This window comes from Meleagris gallopavo, chromosome 1 (assembly GCF_905368555.1).
Source record: "Meleagris gallopavo chromosome 1, MGAL_WU_HG_1.1, whole genome shotgun sequence".
In the NCBI taxonomy this organism is placed as follows: Eukaryota; Metazoa; Chordata; class Aves; order Galliformes; family Phasianidae; genus Meleagris; species Meleagris gallopavo.
The window spans coordinates 99,618,933-99,639,647 of record NC_139404.1 but is presented as its reverse complement, the minus strand read 5'-3'; the positions used below and the strand labels follow the sequence as shown (position 1 = coordinate 99,639,647).

General features: G+C 38.7%; 1 protein-coding gene across 1 annotated transcript; it reads right to left on the bottom strand.

Annotated features, from left to right (window-relative positions):
* Positions 1 to 371: 371 nt before the first annotated feature.
* Positions 372 to 19,187, bottom strand: LOC146545537 (inositol 1,4,5-trisphosphate receptor-interacting protein-like 1). The gene is given in 4 exon segments (XM_085222084.1): positions 372 to 762; positions 764 to 920; positions 923 to 1,238; positions 19,035 to 19,187. Coding segments are annotated over 4 exon segments (1,017 nt in total).
* Positions 19,188 to 20,715: the final 1,528 nt, after the last annotated feature.

The following is a 20,715-nucleotide window of genomic DNA, read 5'->3' as shown; positions in this document are numbered from 1 at the left end:
GGAAGAACTGTAAGGAAGGCATTCCATACATAGAAAACATAGACTATGGGATATCTGCATTTAAGCTACATTAAGGCACTATGCAAAACGCACAGATGTAAGATGTACATGTGCAAGATGTCTTAATGCAACACTTCAATATTTTTTTCAAATACATGTTATATGCCACATTTTCTAAATTTTTTAAAGCTTTTTATTAAAAAATACATATACGATATGAAAACAACCACACAAAATGCAACATACTAAAAGTCTTTGCCGAAGAACAGACAGGGTCAGGTCTGCAGGCAGTTGAGGTGGAAGCTGTTGTGCATCTCTTCCACACTGCAGATTTCTGAACACGCTGTGCTGCCGCTGAAGCTGCCTTCAGCCTACTCAAAGCTCAGAAAGGTGTGTGAGTCATCGAGCTGCCCTCCAGGTATCATTTTAATGGAGAAGGTGTGCATGGAGGTGGGGGTCACCTTAATCTTGCAGAAGGTGCGGGAGGACAGCACCATCAGGCAACAATCGCGTGACAGAGGCAGATGCCTCCAAGTTGACCTGACCTGGTTCTGGAACCAGTGGGTAGTTTTCTTGGTGTGCAGGTAGGAGTCCTTGCACAAGGTGTGTAGCAGGCTGGGCTCCTGTTTCTCTCTCATCTCCTCCCACGTGTGGTAGAGAAAGCAGTGGATGTCCCCCAACAGTTTCTCCCTTGTGCAGGTGCACTCCAAATCAACATGCAGGCAGGACTTCCTTGCTGGTATCTCCTCGGTGTCACCTGGCACCTGGCTCCAGGTAGAAGCTGTGCCCAGGGGATGGATTCAGGGGCACGAGCAGATGGTAGAGGACATTGTCATCACGGGCACTCCATCCTTCGTATATGCAGGCCATCCCAATGTCCGTCTGCAGCAGTGGCCTGAAGGTGTGGCAGGAGAGTCCTTGGCCGGAAGAAGGTTGTCCATCAGCTCCTCCCCCACCTGGTACTTGTCTGCCATGTACGGCACCTGCCACTGAGTGCTATCAGCCCAAACTCTATCCAGGTCACATGTCTCATCAGAGTCACTGCATTCCTCTACCTCACTGTCCTTGTCCTTCTCCTTCTCTAAGAAGCTCTTCTGCTTGTTGTTGATGTCTGGATTACACCTCCTCTTTCTGAGGAACTGCCAGAGGCAAAACAGCAGCAGAAGGAGCCCAGCAACCACCCAGAGCTGCCACTGCTGCAAGGCAGTGAAGAGCAGGGCTCCCTTGGCCACTGTGCTCTACTCCCAGCTTCCCTGCTCCAAATTGCGCAGCAGCTGTGCCATGTCCAGACTCAGCTGCTGTGCACTCTACTGCATGCTCTCCTGCACATGCAGCCCACATGGTTAAATCCCAGATGAGGGTTCTGGATGAATCTCAGCAAAGCCAGGGTAATGAAGATCAACTGAGCCATGGTCCTCATGAGGTGCGTGCCTCATATATATAGTCACTGAAGACCTACTGACATTTCCATGGTCTCCTGTCACACCCCTCTTTGTAGCTCATCCTGCTGATGTCACAAACACTGCACAATCACTGTGCTTCTCTCTCCTCTCTCTCTCCTTTCTCTCCTCTCTCCCCTCCCAGCTGGTCAATATCAGAATAAAAAATGTGGGCCTTATGTTACTTTTTAATTAGGAGCCTGATATGTACTAGGTTTTTAATGACATCTTTTATGAATTTTTATGTATTATTAACTTTTATATTAAAGCGCTTTAATTTTGGAAACAATTTCCAAGAATAGCAGTCCGTTGTTTCTTGTCTTTCTGCTTGATCTCTGGTTCTCTTCTCTTTTGACTGTCCAAATTAGAGAGTATCCATTTAGCTTCTGTCTTGTCAGGAAAGAAGGCTGAGGAGGGGAGAAGAGAGAATCCAAGAAGTCGAATTTATTTCCTTAAAGGTAAGTATTAAAGAAGTTAGTTAAATGTCTCATGAAAGCATAGAACTTAGCTCTCAAAATATGTTAATCATACAGGCACTTAATAGTGGCCACTGAAAAGAGCTGGACTGTATACTAGTTACACATGCATTTTTAGTTTGGCATATTTGGCATTGAGTTTTCATTTTTATGGCATATTTTCTAGTTTTTTACTTTACAATCATTATCCTAACATAGTTCTTTACTGCTACTGGCTATTTCCACTGTGGTGGCACAGCCAGTGCACAGTACTGTTGTTCTACGATATGCGGAGCTGGGAAATTGCTTTACAATAGGTGAGAAAGTTCTCTGCATCTCTGAATGTTATGTACTAAATATCTCTTTTTTAATCTTATTTGTTGCCAAGTACCCTGTGGTTACCTGTCCAAGTGTGTCATTTGGGAATATACTGAGTGAATGAGGCATGGTAATATATCTGTTGTACATATAACAGATATTTTTTTGTTGTAAAAAATAACAGAATAGAACAACTATCTTCAGATGGAAGCAGCAGCGATATTCCACATCTTCTTAGTGTGGTAATTGTGTATCAGACAAAGCAATATAAATTTTGATCTCAAACTGCTATGTAAAGAAAAATAACCCTATAACAAGTCCTATAACCCTCCCCTGATGCAGCTCCATCCTCAGGTCCTATCAGTGCCACCAAAGATGTGAAAACTGCATGCAGTATTCAAGCAAGGCCATAAAAGCACAGAGCCTGTCCTGTCTTATGCATCCTTATGCACTGGGCCTTTGAGCTACTAGGGCATACTGCAGACTCAGATTCAGCTTGTCATCAGCCAGAACCTGAGATCCCTTTTCACAGGGTTGTTCTCCAGTCTCTGTCCCCAAGTCTGTACTTAGATCCAGGACTGCCCTGTCCCAGGTGCAGAATCCAGCACTTACTCTTGAACCCTGTGGCTGGGGTTCAATGGCTGATAATTACCCAGCCATCCAATTTGTCATGATCTTTCAGGAAGGACTCTACCCTTAAGGGATTTGACAACTTAGTATGCCTTCAAGTCTAGATTATTTATAAAAATGTTTAAGAGAATCGGCCCTAAAATAGAGGCCTAGGGAGCCCTATGAATGACTGACCATCAAACTGATGTAGCCCCACTTACTACAACCCTTTAAGTCTGCCCCATCAGCAGACTGTTCACCTGCTGTATTATGCTTTTTTTCTATCCGTATGCTGGACTTCTTGTTCAGAAGGATATTGTAAGAAACACTATTAAAAGCTTTGCTGAAATCTATGTTACATCAACTGGCTTTCCTTGACCAACTAAGGTTACCTTGCCATAAATAGAAATTAACTGTTAAATAGCTCTTTCCCTTCTTGTGCTGGCGATGGCCAGTGTCTGTGTGGTTTCTCAGTTGTTTTTCCATAACTCCTAGCATTATCTTCTCTGTAATTTTTCTGGACACCAAAGTGATATTGACAGGCTTGTAATTACCAGTGCCTTTATTTTTGCCCTTCTTGAAACCTGGGATAACATTTGCCATCTTCCAGTTGACTGGAACCTCTCCAGATTACTAAGACCACTGAAAAATTACTCTTAGAAGTCTTGAAAGGATATTTGCCAGTTCTATGAATACCCTCATCGAGCCTTATAGACTTACATGCATCCAGCCAGAACAGCAAATCCTGCACAAGCTTAGGGTTGAATAGGAGGTTATCATTACTTCAGTCATGCTCCCCAAACTCAGGGCTACAGGGGTCCCAGAGTCGATCAATGACCTTGACAACAGAAGCAAAGAAGTTTGCAGTACTAAGCTACAACTTCAAACTTGCCCAATGAACAGTAATTCATGCAGAAATATGACAGAGAATTTAAGATAATTTTGCTGACACCAACTTCTCCTAAAAATATCTTATATTGGAATACATATACAGAAAATGCTTTTTACTACTAAACAACTGTAAGTGATTAGTCTATAAAAAGTTTCATTTTTCCTATAATAGAAAATGAAAGTAGGAACAGATTTGTTCAGGCATCTGCTAGCAATGGAAAATACATTTTGTCTTTGGCCAAATGTCTGAAATAATGTTTATATTCTGGAATTGTTTTTCTATTTTATATTCCCCTCAATTTTTGTTTTGTAGATTTCACGCTGTAGTCAAAACAGCGTTATTAACACCACTAACTTTTTGTGTTCCTTAATAAGGAAACCTATGGTTTCAAATTAAAAAACATCACCAGAGTTAACATTTGCATAGTCATTGTAGAGAAGTGATTAGACTAATCAAAATTCTTTGATTAAAGAATACTTCCCAAGTGTCTGTCCCTGAAAATTACTATGCAACCATCACAGCTTAAGATGCCGTAATTGAAGGCATTCAAACAGATGCTTTTTTACGCATTTACAATTTTTTTTTTTTTTTTCATTTTACATCCATTTATATATAGCTGATAGCAGCATATGACTTTGGATATAATAGTATAGAAAATACTATGGAACATGCAGTGAGATCACAAATGTTAACAACTGAAAACTTTAGTTCAATTTTCTAAGCACAATTTCATTTCATTCTTCCCTTTCAAACTGAAAAGCGTGACACCACAAGTTTATTGCACACTACTGAATACCAAACCTGAAAAAATACCCTAAGTAGAAAAAAAAAAACAGATATGAACAAGTACAGCAGCAATTATTCTAAAAAGTCTACTCTCTCTTTAATAACACATCTTTCCTCTGACGCTGTGTGAATGTGTCCAATTTTTTGATAGATTTGCCCTTGACTTTGTGAGATAAGAAGGTTATTTACTGTTTTACAAGTTACCTTCATAAAAATGTTTTGATTCAAGCAAATATCTGCAGCCTTGTCTATTTAAGAACTCAGCCACACTGACTAAAAGCTTAACTAAGCTAATTTACAAAGAATCATTACTAATCTCATTTTATTTTATTAAAACATACAAAAACAAGCAAACAAACAAAAAATACACGAAAAAGGGAGGCCCAGCATAAAGAGATGTGGAGGAGGGAGAGACCTGGTTCACTTGTGCCAGCGCTGAGAGACCAAGGGTTTGTTCCTTTGTTCCTTTCCCTGGGTTTCAGCCTTCATCTCCCAGCCAGCAGGAACCCACTATCTGTGGGCTGTGCTGGAATGAGGACCATCTCTAACTTACCAGCTGAACTTGTTACATTTTTTTCTGAAGACAATCAGAAACCAGTTGTCTGGTCAGGAAAATAAAGGAAAGAACCTGATTCTACATCTATTAGAGTGTAAATTTCAGTGCCCACTCTAAAGACTTTGAATATATTTTATAATTAAAAAAATACATCAACAGGCTTCAGAGCAAAGATCATAACCATTCCCTGGTTTATTCTTATTTACAGTTCCAAGCAGAGATACAGGTTGGGCAGAGAATGGCTTGAGAGCAGCTCTGAGGAGAAGGATTTGAGGGTTGATAAAATACTCAGAATGAGGCGGCAATACGCATTTGCAGCCCAGAAGGCCAACTGTATCCTGGATTGCATCAAGAGAAGAGTGACCAGCAGGTCAAGGGAAGAGATTCTGCCACTCTGCTCTTTTGAGACCCCACCTGGAGTACTGCTTCCAGTTCTGAATACCCTAACACAAGAAGGACATGGAGCTGTTGGTGTGGGTCTAGAGGAAGGCCATGAAGATGATGAGAGGGCTGGAGCACCTCCCCTATGAGGACAGGCTGGGAGAGAAGGGGCTGTTCAGCCTGGAAAATATAAGTGTCCAGGAGGACTTTATAGCAGCCTTCCAGCACCTGAAGGGGGCCTTCAGGAAAGCTGAGGAGGGACTTTTTATAAGGGCGTGTCATGGCAGGATGAGAGGAAATGATTTTAAACTGGAAGAGGGTAGATTTAGACTAGCTATTAGAAGCAAATTATTTACTGTGAAGGTGGTGAGACACTGAAACAAGCTGCCCAGTAAGACTGCAGATTCCCCCTCCCTGGAAGCATTCAAGGCCAGTCTGGATGGGGCTGTGAGCAATCTGATCTAGTGGAAGGTCTCCCTGTCTATAGCAAGGGGTTTGAAACTAGGTGGTCTTAAATGTCCCTTCCAACCCAAACCATTCTATGATTCTATGAGTCTTTGATTCTATGATTCTTTTTTGATATTGGGAAATGTGAATAAAAGAAGACAATGAACAACTCTAGTGTTAAAACCACTTGGAAATGGTCTGAAGGATAAATACTCTTTTTTGTTCTCTGGTACATTTTGAGCAATGCTACATTGGGCATACTAAGCACATAAGTACAATGTTGGTTTTTCCAAGCACGAGGTAACAAATTTATTTCTAGTCACAATTTGTGGATAAATGGTTTAAACAAGGCAGACACCATGCTACTCAGCTACTGACAAGACACAAGAACACTGAGGAATGGAAAGATCAGAGTAAAATATTGCCTCACCAGTTTTTCTGGTAAAAGCTATGTCAGATTTTGAAACATGCATGCTTAAATGTGGAGACATGCACTCCGCACATACCAGCAACTTGCTCAACATCAGACCACCTACTCAAAGCTGACCAACTTCCAAGATCAGTGTTTCCAAGATCACTGCATGTTCTTATCAGAGTAATGTCTAATAGCAGCTATAATACAGAACTTAATTGCTTCCTACTTAATTGAAACCAGCAATATACTGGTATATATATGCCAGAAAATAGCATTCCCTTTGCAGTATTAAGAAAATATGTACATCACACAATCTCACCTTTTTCTTTCACTCACAATGTTTGAATTATTTATATAACAGCAATTTAAAGGATGATTAAATAAAACCATCTGGAAGAAGTTCTGCATAAATCTTACTATTTTTGCAGTCACAGTTGTATCACAGTGAAACATACAAAAACCATAAACAAAGTTTGTGTAAGAAGACACACAAAGAAATAAAAGCATTTACTTCTTAATTGTTATGTTTGATAAAAGTAATATAACACCTTTATGCTGCTCTGTCTTTTAGAATGGTGTATGAGTTCACTTCTACCTGGGCCAAATGTAATCAGCATTAATAGCATCTGCTTACTTCCATTCATAGCATGGTAGCAACAGCAATGCTGTTCTGGCAGGAATGGGAAATCATTGAAATTGCTGCATCTGTGATAAAAACTGTTGAGTTGGTGATTTGGTACTTTGTCAGGCACAAGTGCTTATCTGGCTGATCTAGTTCCTGGGAATGAGTGCTGCATTACATGTTTGGAGGAAAGGGAAGAAAAAAATCAAAATGGGATCCATCTGCAGGGTTTTATATTTGCATTCAAGAAAGACAGTGATGCTTGGCTTTAAAAACATCACAAGTAAAGTGGCTAGGAGCAAGAAAGTGATATTAATGTTCTTTAGTAAAAAATAAATAAATTCAATCTAACAACTACCAGGGTTATTTCAATCCCACTATAAATCTGTATTCACTGGTACAGCTAGCAAAAAATAAAAAGGGAGAAAAGTGACCTGTGTGTAAAAATCTCTTTTACTCTAGCTTAATACAATGTTTACAGTTCTCATATGTGCTTTTGTCATTGTTCCAAGGAAATATTATACCTAAAAAAAAATCCTTTGAGACATATGCAGAGAATTTTTGTTTAGTGTCACTAGCTTGTTTTGTGTTTAAAATGCTAATGTTTGTGATCCACTGAGACTGAAAAATTAAAATCTTTTAGCATGACATTTAATTTCATGCATTACTTAATAAACATTATAAGTAATATCTTCTTTACTCAAAAGAACAATACCACCACAGAGGTTACAAGACATTAGCAGGACTTGAAAAGTTGAAATACTCATATTGCTTTTATTACATATCCTGGAATTAGTTAGCTTCCTGACTTTTACAGTGCTTGGTATGAGTCTTGATAATAGAAGTAAAAACAATAAAACAGAGGATGTAAGATTTCTTATGTCCTATGTTTTACAGCCTCTTGGTAAGGAGATTTAATTCTTCTTGTATTTCCCCCAGTATAAGACAAGCACTTGCTCTGTAAGCTATCAATTACTGATAATAAAACAGAAAGTTTTAATATGTTTAATTCTTAACTTACAAGACTGGTTGTACTTTCTTACATTAGTTCCATGCTACAAACAGATCATCTCAGCTATCCTGGGATATTCCTAATCCCAAACCTGCAATTGTTTTTGAGAAATTGTCACTCTGAAAGTATTGCATGTAAGACTTCCATTGATTTCAGTGGGGCCACCGCTTCACAAACTGGGCCTCTCTTTAATGCATAATTAAAAACCTGAGCCTATATGAATTTAGAACAAGACATAAAATCCACTCCTTGCCCCCATGCAGAAAATTAACAGCATCAAATTCCATCAGAGGTGAAATTGAAGTGCAGTCAGAAACAACTGCAAAATCTAAGAACAGGGAACAGATTATGATTCTCAGATTTCTCATGCATTTCAGAAACAAACAACAACACAAAATCCTTCAAATAAAATACACCACAGGTAACACCAAGAGACTGCACAGTAACAATAAAAAGAATAGAAAGCAAATTTGTTACTCAGTATAGTCAACTTAATTTGATTAAATTCATAAAACTGACATGAAATTAGTGCTCAATGTAGTTAAAGTGGTTGACATTCCATGTTTGTGGCAGCTGATGTTTTTATTTTTTTTGTTTTTGCATTTTGTTTTGAAAATGAAGTGTGGATTTAGTCAAGAACATTTAGTTAGGATGAAATGCATTTTTAGAAATATCTGAAAAATTTGTATCTTCTATTTTTCCAGGACTGCTTTACACCTTGTTTTCTCTATTACTCCATATACTGCCTTACTCCATATACTCAATTACATACCCTCTTCGTGGACCTTTCAGCTAATTAAGTAGCACCTATTTTTTTCTCCCAGGGAATTGCTAATTCAGGTTCTCATGGAGAACTAAAATGTTTTTAGAATTAGATGTTCTGTAGGCTAGATGTGCAGACTGAATTGTACACATCAAGATGAAAGCTTCAGACATGTTCGCAGCAAGTAATTTGTGGGTACAGAAAAAAAAGATGATAGTGTTTCCAACAGCCCCCTACTTTCTTTCCTCTGGTTCTATGATTCATCTCTCTCTGCCTCTTCAACATATGTTGATGTCTCATGGTGCTACATGAAGGACATGTCCCGCTTGACATCAGTACAAAAAAAGGGATTTAACAGTTATTTGAGCAGACCTGAGAAACTAAGTAGTGCCTGTTTAAAATTAAATAGTGCCTGGTGTTAGCATATGATCAGCCTGTACGCATACAAATATTTTCTCACTGATGTACTGAAATCCCCTGAGGGCAACAGACAGGTCAGCTTAGCATTCACTTGCAAGATGGTCTTTTTAAACCTGCCCTCTGCACCACTGTGTTACAATTATTACAGCAACGATGGTCTAACAATTTGTCTTTTCCAATGCCACAAAGTCTATATGACAAATAAAATCACTGTGCAACTTCAGCATAAGGTTATAAGTGAAGTGAGAAATGCAGACAGGGTTGGCATTCTTCAGTTTTAACTACACATAGAGTTATTCTTTTCTACAAGTGTATTCGGTTTAGAAAAATGGGGGAAGACAAACAACAGCAGATATTTACCATCTCCTCCAGATAACCTGAATAGTTTTAATGGTTTTAACAGCTTTATGGCAGGATCAGGGAATCCAGTCTCTAGGCTCTGCAATAAGGTCAGCTTTGCCACTGCTCAGGTGCATTTTTCAGGTAAGATCACAATCCTAACATAAGGTAACAGCAGTGAGACATGGGGAAGGATAAGCAAAGATGCCAGAACCTGTCCTGATACACATTTTGTGTAAAGCAAGTTGCTATCATTCTTAAGAAAAATTAAGCCCATTTCTCAAAAACAGCATCTGACCAAACTACAGTACTTACCATACTCATGGCATTGTTCTTACGCAGTCTTTTTGGCTGCTACTTTGTTTGTACATCTGCCTTTCAGATTTTCACACAATCTAAGATGTATAAGCTGTTCAATATAATAAGTCAGTAACTACTAATGGCTTCCCGAGAAGGTTTTGGCATAAGTTCAGTGAAAGGCATAATTTAGCAAGCAGATTTAGCAACCAGCAGATAAAACAATTAGAATAAAGATCTTTTGGGAAAGAAGTGGCTGACAGCACACCCGCCGTGAAGGATGACTTTGTAATTTAGCAAACAGACTTTATAAGTGGCAGATACAACAATTAACAGAAAAATCTTTTGTGAGTGAAATAACTCATCAAATATACACAGAGAAGGTGCATTTGCATGAAAATGATGTGTGGGTTTCCACTGAAAAGCAATTTGCTTTTTTTCTGCCTTTTTTCCTCCTCTCTATATTACCAGGTTTGTGTTGGAAAAGTGATGAAAAACAGAGCACTTTATAAAGGCGTAAATTCCAGACAGGGACTGTAGATCTATTTGGAGGATAAGCCTAAAAAATTCTTGCATTAGAACTCAAATCATTCTGTGTATCAACTATCCCACCTTTTTTTTCTTTATTTTTTTAATCAAGCTTTCTTGTTTTATGATTGCTATGCTTTATTGCTTTATTTTAACATGAAGTATGCAGTTGAATGTTAACTGAAACATTTCACTGTATTATTCACTAATTATTTGGAAGAGTGTGACATGCTGCAATTTTTGTTTCTCTGTGTGAAGGGAGGGTAAGTCACCAGATCTACTACACAGACTTTGATCTCAGGTAATCTTTATTTGCATGGTGGTACAAGTATATGCAGAGCTATAACATGTTGACCAAAAAAAAAAAAAAAAAAATGTAGTCCTCAAAAAACTTATGATCTTGGTTAACCATTTGAAAGTGTATTTGCCCCTTCAAGCACAACAAAATTTGCGAGAGATAGAAAACAGTTAACGTCACAACTCACTAAGCAGGGAGTGTCTCCTTGAAGTCATCCCTCGCAATCACTAGAAAGCCTCTGGGGAAGAAGAAAGAATAAATTTGGTTTTCTGAAGAAGACAGCAATGTCTGTATTTACCCTTTGTAGTAGTGAGGCCGCAGAGCTGGGGTAGGTGAAGACTCACTGCTCAGCTGCGCCCTAATTTACCACAGTGCACAAAGGATTTTCAGATAGTCTCAGTTATTTCAACAAATGCATCATTTTTGTCGTAGGTTTCCTCTGGTTTGAGAAAAAGGGGGATCTGGACACAGATTCTGCAAATGGCCTCCTATGTGTGCCATTACAAATAGAAAGTGGTAACTGCTACTACTATCACAAGAGTGTTATCTTTACGTGCAATTCCTTGATATGCATCACTATAGCTGTGACCTCTCTTACACTGCAGCAACATGCAAACAAGGAGCTATAGTAAAATAGTAGAAACTACATCCCTATCTCTCCTCCTACCTTTAGTGATTCACTGTTCTTTTTGCTTATATAACTGTCAGCTTGCACTGCAGCACATATTGCTAAAGGCAATTTATTCTGAATGGTACAAAAAATACATCCAAGTTACCTGTCAAATATTTATATATAGTATGTACTTCTCCCCTAAAAATAACTCATCACTCTATTTCAATACAAATTTTTATCTCATCGATTCGTTCAACAAAAGATCTTATAATCAGTGATGTTTCAGAATGTCACTCAGGTTTCTATAAGGCAGTCCTTCTCACAGGACTAGCAATACACCCTTTGTCTTCAGGGAACACATATTTAAAACATTTAAAAACAGACTTGCAACTTTGAATGGATCAGGCCTAACAGCTCAATCCTCACTAAAGACAATTCCTTATAGGAGACATACCCAGAAGTCAAAAACTCTGATTTGAGACAAATCTGCTGCAACTTTCATCATGAACACAGTATCTATTCCCATTTTATTTCCCCCCCTCAAGGCATCACTGTCTCAAGAGTGTATGTACACCTAGCAGTGCTACTTCCATCTCCCACAAAGATGTGTGAAACACGTCCATGTAAATGCAAGATACATTTCTTCACAGTGCCATTAATTGTGACTAACAGAGGTAGCTAGCTACCTGGTGATGGGCTGCTTTATTATTTGTTTTATTGTAACGAGGAACAACTGATTCATCTTTTCCACAGCGGCTCTGGCAAAAGAAATAAGAAATTTTGCCCAGGGATATAATCTTAGGATGCTCTCAAGGGAGGCTGCTAATGCCTGAATTTTATCAAAATATAAAGAATGTGTAAATTTAATATAGCTGGATTTTTTGAGTTCTCATGTACAAAGAGAAACTTTAACTGGTAGAGAAGAGGCAGCAGTTTTTGTTGAAAAGGAGAACTAATGCAACAGCTTTTTAAAATCAGTAAATAGGAATTACAAATGTCTGTAGCATTTTAAACTACAATTATTTTGATTACAACTAAAATGAACAGCTGGAAGATACCTCACTGGTATCACTGGTGGATGAGCACTTGCAACTTCCTTTTGTGGCTACCTACAGTTAATAAGGGATGCCACTATCACTGTAGGGATGATGGCATCACCTGAGTGGTGTACAGCCAGGAGGCAGTTTCCAGAGCACTGACTGGACAGGTGCTGAGCCAGTGCTCACTGCAGTCAAACCACATGCCATGAGACCCAGGTCAGTGTTCTCCATTGGGCACTTTGTACCACCTTATTCAAGCAAGTTCTTTTACCTCACTTACATAGTGTGGTTTGGCAGCCTGTGTATATTTCTTCATCAAATCATGCGTGGAAATTTTAGTCTGGCCTGGCTCCTCCTTGTAGGACAACTCTACTGTAAGACACCTCCAGCATCTCTATGACATGATTCTATCTCTGAGTTCAAATAAGCTTTTTTCCTTTGTCAGTAATGGAGAGATTCCCCCTCATAATCTCTATTTTAATACCTAGGAGCACTTGTTATGAGAAATGCTGTGCTTCTCTAGTTGTTAACTTCATTTTCCAAAAAAAAGGCTTTTGTGACCAAGCTGTTCATTCAAACACCGATGCTCTTCACTTTACTCCTTGACTTTAATTTCAAAGCACATCCCAAAATTTAAAATGTTGCAGGACAGAGCAAAAAGCACTCAGAGAGAGTGCAAGAAAGGCTGTGAGGAACTCAGTTGTTACCTTTTCAACGTGGGCCCTGTCAGCAGCACAGAAGCTCTGCTCCCCACCAACCCTCCAGACTTACACACCTGGCATGGCACATCCCCCTCACCTGGTCTGAAGCTGGGGAAAATGAAATGAGACTGAGATCACAGCATAGAACAGAAAAAGGAGAGGGGCAATACTGGTGATGTGCAACAAGACACTTTCTATCATATCTACATATTTACAGCACTTGTAGATTTACTTGCAGGAATAAAATATGGTCAATGAAGACGCAAAAGGTGTATTTTGCTGTCAGTGAAACCAGGCAGGTCACTTCCAGCTTCTGTGAACCATTATGATTATTAAGTCATACTCAACAGAAGTGTTGTGATTTAGATATTTTAAGATCAGAACAAAACAAGTTTATCCTAAAATATTGCTTCAGTTTAGCCTCTGTGCTCTGGACATCATACATAACCACAGAGAGCAATAAAACGTGAGGTGTGAATGAAACAACTGTTCAAGTTCCTAAGAAAACTTCCATGAAGGTTTCCATGAAGTGATAGTCTCCATTACTTGCTTGTGAAATACTTCGATGAAGACTAGATGAATACAGCTTTTCTGAAGTAAAAAAACAACATAACTATTGCACTTCAGACCATCTCAGGGAAAGCAAATTTTGACAGCAAACAAAACAGCCGCTGTTATGACTAGGTGGGTAGCCTATGAATTCAATGAATTTTCTTCCTATGTGCCTTACTTACGCAAGGAAGTTTTCCTTCAAACAGCTTCACATGTACTGTTTGTCAACCTATTACAACAGAATGAAAGAGTAGCTGTTAGCAGAAAAGGCTATCACACTTACTGTTTCATCGTCAACTGAGGATTGCCGTACTTTAGTAACAGGCTAATATTATTTAAGTGGCTGCATAACAGTGTTCTTTGCACATAAAATTAGCTTTTGAGGCACGAGTAGTTTTCATGGGCACTTTCTAAAACACTTCCTTGTATTTTCAAATTAAATCTTCAAGATAAATATTTGTAATGTCAAGGACAGTTTTCTGAACAACTTCAAGTTGTTTTCATTTGAAAACAAGCATGCAAATGACAACCAAAGATCAGCTGAGGTTCCAGTTTGTTTACAAATCAGTGAAAATCAAGCAACTACTTACAGGTAGCAAGTCAATTTAAAAATAAGATATTTCAAACACATTCAAATATTTTGAAACAACACAGCTAACAGGCTATCAAAAATCTAGGAAGGAAAGAAGTGGGAAAATGACAATTTTTGAAGAGGCAGTAAGTACTAACAAATATGAACCATTCAATAGAGATGAAAAACTTGCTGTTTTTAAATAAATCAAATAATTATTACCAATTATAATACCTAGGACTCCCCTAGAAATCACAAAAATTGCTAATATTTCTTTTAAAATAGGTCCAGAATATAAAGATTGAATTGATGAATTTGGGGATATGGAATTAACTTCTATGTGAAATCATTGTTAGCCTCCATTGTAAGATATCCAATATTTTGGACTTCAGTGAGAAGTCCAGTCCAGACAGTAAGTGCCTGAAATTTTTCCTCACAAGGAAGGAAGGGTTGATAGGTAAAATATATAACTTTTTACATATTTTAGCTGTTTCTATGCTGTCACAATGTAGACATAAAAGACCATGTGCTAACTTTACATAAGAGTGACTTTAAAATGGAACTTACTCTAATGTCCCCCCTTCGTTCTTTCATTCAAAAACACGTCAGCTGTTAACAAATAATATGCTCATTGTGATTTTCACCATCTTGGACTTTTTCCCAGTAAGTAGTAATCTGTTTAGTGGTAATAATCCTTAACATGCTTGAATTGTGATAATGTACTTCAGCAAGAGCCTGGGTGATACCTCCCCCGAGGTGCCCCACTGACAAAAGCATCAGTGGTCACTTTGCAGCCTGCTTATTTGTAGCCACACAAGTTCCCAAGCTGTTTTGGAAGTGGAAGGCCACATCCAATCAAGAATTGCTAACTAAAATTTAGAAAAATTATCACATTTATAAAAGTGTGAAAGACTCTAACAAAAAGTGCATATTTTTATCCTCACAAACAAAAAAATAATTACATTTGTCGTAGTTTCAGCTGGGATGGAATTGTTTTCTTCAGAGTGTCTGATATGATGCTATGTTTTAATTCCAGGAATAGAATAATGTTGATAACATACTCATGCTTAGTTGCTGCTAAGCAGAGCTGTACAAAGTCAAGGCCATTTGTAGCAAAGTGTCCAAGGAGCTGGGAGGAGACAGAATCAGAACAGCTGACTTAAACTGACCAAGGTACCATATGACATCAAGTGGAAGGAGCTTTGAAGTGAGTGGGTGTTCATCTCGCTCTCCCTTGCTGCTCAGGGCATCAGTCTGGGGGTGATGAAAAATTTCTTGTGCATCACTTCTTATATACATTTATATATATGCTCATATACACTCATAACTATTATCTCTTTCCTTTTCTTTATCATAGTAAATAGTTTTATCTCAACCAATGAATTCTACTTTTTTTTTTTCCTGATTCTCTTCCCCATCCCACTGGGAATGGGAGGAGTGAGCAAACAACTGTATGGTACTCAGCCACCTGCTGGGTTAAACCACAACATTTCCTGCAATCACCAGTTCACATATAATATGCACTGAAATTGATCATAATATCACTCAAGACAGTGCAGAAGTTATTATAAAATAACAGCTGTGTCAGTAATTGTTTTCTTTTTTCCTAAGGACTTTCTGAAGTAAACAATAAAATTTGCTACCACATTGCTCCAAATGGATGGGATCAGAAATGAGGGAGGGGGGCATGCAGGTGCTGAAAACGCTTTGCAAAGGCAAGTTTGTCCAAGTGGTTTCAGTGAAATCCCTCCTCCTCCTCCTGCCTCACAGAAACTTGGATGACTTTTGCTTTCCTGAATGTGCACATTTCCAGAATCTGATCAAATAAATGAATTTGGAAAACTGAATAACTTCATTTTTATAAATTTGAAAATTTTGAGTAATCTTTCTACAAGACATAATTCTAGATATTTTCCCATTTCATCAATGCATGGACATTCAAAAGTATTTTGAAAAAGTGTAAGCAAAATTACATTTGTATAGTTCTCCACCTGGAGTTTGTAGAATTTATCTTCACTGCAACTTCAACTAAATGTAAGTTTTTATAAAGATGGAATTTAGATGCTTACAACTGCAGTGTATATCTCAGTGAGTTTACCTCTAGAGAAAATTCATGCATTCCCAGGTACTGATCTAAAATTTAGACCATTAAAATGGAACTCAAATATTATACATTCATTTCCATCTTCGTTAAAAATGTGCATTAATAGAAAATAACATATTAATTTGTGCATCAGTCTTGATTCTCTCCCAATAAATAATAATATATTTAATTGTAACAATACAATGAGATTTAAGAAATATGCAATTCAGCATTATGAGAAATTTTATAGAGCTCATCCTAATAACTGTCCAAAAGCAGTCTGGTTTTTTTGTTTTTTTTTTTTTTGTTTTTTTTTTTGTTTGTTTTTGTTGTTGTTGTTGTTGTTGTTGATTTGCTAACCTCAGTTATAATTTGAGAGAGATCTTTTTATTAGCCAGATAACAGAGGAAAAAAACCTGTTCTTCCTTACTCCTTCCTGTACAATCTAGAAAGTTTTACTACAAGTGCCAAGAGATCTGGAAGAGACTCATTCTTAAATAATGGTGCCTGATTAGATTATCAAACAGAGAAAATAAAAACAAAAGATTAAAATTGTACTTACTAGTTCTAGGACTTAGTCATATATAGTAAACTGCTGGAAGTCTGAAATAACAGCAGCAGTGGCTGAAATTACCTACAAAATCAACTAATAACAAAACAAAACAGTGACACTTCCTTTTTTTCATTCCCCCAAAAAGCCATGTTTAATTTTTGTATGCTACAAAAGCCTGTGAAATGATGACTTAAAAACATTTTGAGACTTCAATTTGTAGTAATAGAGAGGTTTTAGTGCAGAACAGATGAAAAATATTCAAGAAAGCAATTTAAAACCTGGTAAGGCAAATTACTGAAAGCCAACAAACAATGGAACAGAGCCATTTCAAGAAGACTATAAAGAAGCCGCAGTAAAAATCTATAAAAATAGAAGGCAAAAATATTACACAAAGCAGCAGTGAAATCAACTGCACAGCAAAACTGGACACAAAAGTTTTCAAAGAAGGGGTCTCCAGCAGCTACAAGACACATAATGAAAATATGAGTGTGTATGCTGAAGGTAGAACTTAGTGTGCCCAGTTTAAGCACATATATTTCAGTGAAGCCAATTCAAGTGAAGAAAAATTCTTCAAGCATTTCATGTTGTGTAATAGCCAATAGGAGGCAGCTTTAGGAGAACATGATCTTTGTCTAGATACTTGTAAAAAATTTTTCTGCTAATTACAGAGGGAATTAAACATGTTTAATTTAGCATATTATGTAGGAACAATCTGTATCCCAAAGACTATAGGAGCTCACTTTGGGTTAAATCTTACTCAGATCACAGCCATAAATGTTAAAAATAGGCTGCTCAGAAACCTCTGAAAGTGCTGAACAGATGCTGGAAGCAAATCTTTAATGTATATGAACATACAGATCCTGACCAGACAGATTCTAAGACAAGCATGGGTACGAAATTGTAAAATTGTTTGAGTTGGAAGGGATCCTTACAGGTCACCTAGTCCAACTCCTCTGCAATGAACAGGGGCATGTACAGCTACATCAGGTGGCACAGAGCCCTGTCCAGCCTGACCTTGGATATCTCCAAGGATGGGACATCCACCACCTCTCTGAGCAACTTGCTCCAGTGCTATCCTTATCGTAAAATAACTTGTTTATATCCAATCTTTATCTCCTCTCTTTCAGTTTGAAAGCATTTTCCCTTATCCTTTCACAACAGACCCCACTGAAGAGTCTGTCCCTTTCTTTCTAGTAGCCCCACTTTAGACACTGAAAGGCCACTATCATGTCACCCAGGAACCTTCTTTTTTCCAGGCTGAACAGCCCCAGTTTTCTCAGATTGTCTTTGTGGGGGTGGTGTTCCATTCCATGGATCATTTCTGTGGCTCTCCTCTGGACGTGCTCCAACAGGTCCACATTTCATCTGCACTGAGGACTCCACATCTGGACACTACTCCAGATGAGTTCTCACCGGTGCAGAGGAGAGGGGCAGGATTACTTCCCTCTACCTGCTGGCCATGCTTCTTTTGATGCAGCCCAGGATATGGTTGGCTTTCTGGGCTGCAAGAGCACACTGCTGGTTCATGTTCAGCTTGCATTCCACCAGTGCCCCCAAGTCCCTCAGCAGGGCTGTGCTTTATCCTTTCATCCCCAAAGCATATATTGTTATGACCTAGGTGCAAGACCTTGCACTTGGATTTGCTGAACCTCGTAAGGTTCACCTGGGCCCACTGCTTGAGCCTGTCTAGGTCTCTCTGGATGGTATCCAATCCCTTGGGTGTGTCAGCCACACCAGACAGTTGAGTCATTTGCACACCTAGAATAATAGAATGACTTAGGTTGGAGGGGACTTTAAGATCATCTAGTTCCACCTTTCCCGCCATGGGCAAGGTTGCCAAACACTAAATCAGTCTACCCAGCGCCCTATAAAACCTGATTTTGAATGCCCCCAGTGATGGGGCACCCACAACTTCTCTGGGAAACCTGTTCCACTGCCTCATCACCATCTGAGTAAAAAATTTCTTCCTAACATCTAGTCTAAATCTCCACTTCTAGTTTAAAGACTTTCCTTCTTGTCCTGTCATTATCAGAAAATGTAAAAAGTCAGTCTCCCTTCTGCTTGTAAGTTCCCTTCAAGTACTGGAAGGCTACAGTGAAGTCTCCTGGAGCATCCTCTTCTCTGAGCTAAACAATCCCAACTCCTTCAAACTTTCTTCAAAGGAGAGGTGCTCCATCATCTTCATGGCCCTCCTCTGGAACTACTCCCATAGGTCTGAATCCCTCCCGTACTGGGGGACTTAGGCTTGGACAAAGTACTCCAGATGGGACCTCACAAGGGCAGAGGGGGAGAATCCCCTCCTCCTCCCTGTTGGCCACCTCTCTTTTGATACAGCCCAGGATACTGTTGGCCCTCTGGGCTCAAACACACAATGCTGGTTCACATCCAGCTTTTTGTCCACCGGGACCCCCAAGTTCTTCTCCACACATTTGCTCTCAATGAGTTCTTCTCCCTGTCTATACTCATATTTTGGATTGTCCTCACCCAAATCCAACATCCTACCCTTGGCGTGTTAAAACTTCATAAGGTTCTTGTGGGCCCACTTTTCAGGCCTGTCCAGATCCCTTTAGATGGCTTCTATCCTTTCTATTGTATCAGTTGCACCACTCAGCTTGCTGTTGTCAGCAAACTTGCTGAAGGTTCACTCAGTCCCACTGCTGTGTCATTGATAAAGATATTGAAGAGCACTGGTCCCAAGACAGAACCCTCAGGGACACCACCCATGACCAGCCTTCACCTGGACACAGAATCATTGATAACAACCCTCTGGCTGTGACCATCCAACCAATTTTTTAACCATCAAATAGTCCAGCCTTCAAATCCATATCTTTCCAATGTAGAAATAAGGGTGTGGTACAGGACCATACTAGAGACCTTGCACAAGTCCATATGTTGTCTACCTGAAATTGCTGAGAGTATAGTGGATTCCATGGTCTGTATCACTGATAAAGACATTAAACAACATCATAAGCATATATGATACTAAACAGCATTATGAGAATTATGAACTAATATGTATTATGAGCACCGGGAGAGCACCATAAGTCACAAAAGGTAAATAATGATTTAGTTGCAGTAACTAACCACAGCAACTAAAACTTTCAAGCCTGTCAAAACAGTTAATGTATTGCCTGAAAAATAAATAAAAAGACACAGGGAAAAGATGATGCCAAATAAACAATAGCAAAGAACATTGAATTATTTGCTAGTAATCACAGAAACTTTTTACCAGTACCAGGAAAATGAAAAGAATGAAAAATATTTGTCAGCATTACAGGCCAAAGTAGTATCGATACAAATCCAAGAGGAGTATGTACTCTGATAGGTAACAGCAATATAAAAGAATGGTCTTAAAACTATTTAAAAAGCTCTTTCACAAAATTCTTTTAGAACATGGAAAAATGTATAACGTGGAAAAAAAAATCTGCGTTCACATTCTATGTGCTATGAGAATTGGTAGAAAATAAATCAAAAGGTCTACCAACAAACTTTGGCTTGAACAAGGGGAAAACCAGTAATTTCCTCCTTACTTTGTTTCTGAAACCTGGATAGAAATGTATGAGGGGTGTCACAGGTTATAGTGAAAGAAAAAGATGAAATTAAAAAATGTGTTGTCTTTGTAGATGGAACTTAAAACTGTATGACAAATGAGACAATTTTCATTCAAGCAAATGAGTCAGGAAGATGAGAACATGAATTGTAGAATCATAGAGTCACCAAGATTGGAAAAGGCCTACAAGATTATCCAGTCCAACCGTCTACCTATCACCAATATTTCACACTAAACCCATGTCCCTCAGTACAACATCTAAATGTTCCTTGAACACCTCCAGGGTTGGTGACCCAACCACCTCCCTGGGCAGCCCATCCAGTGCCTGACCACTCTCTTGGAGTAGTATTTTCTAATATCCAACCTCAACCTTCCACGGTGCAACTTGAGGCCATTATCTCTAGTCCTATTGCTAGTTACACAGGAGAAGAGGTCAACCCCACCCACCACAACCTCCCTTCAGGTAGTTGTAGAG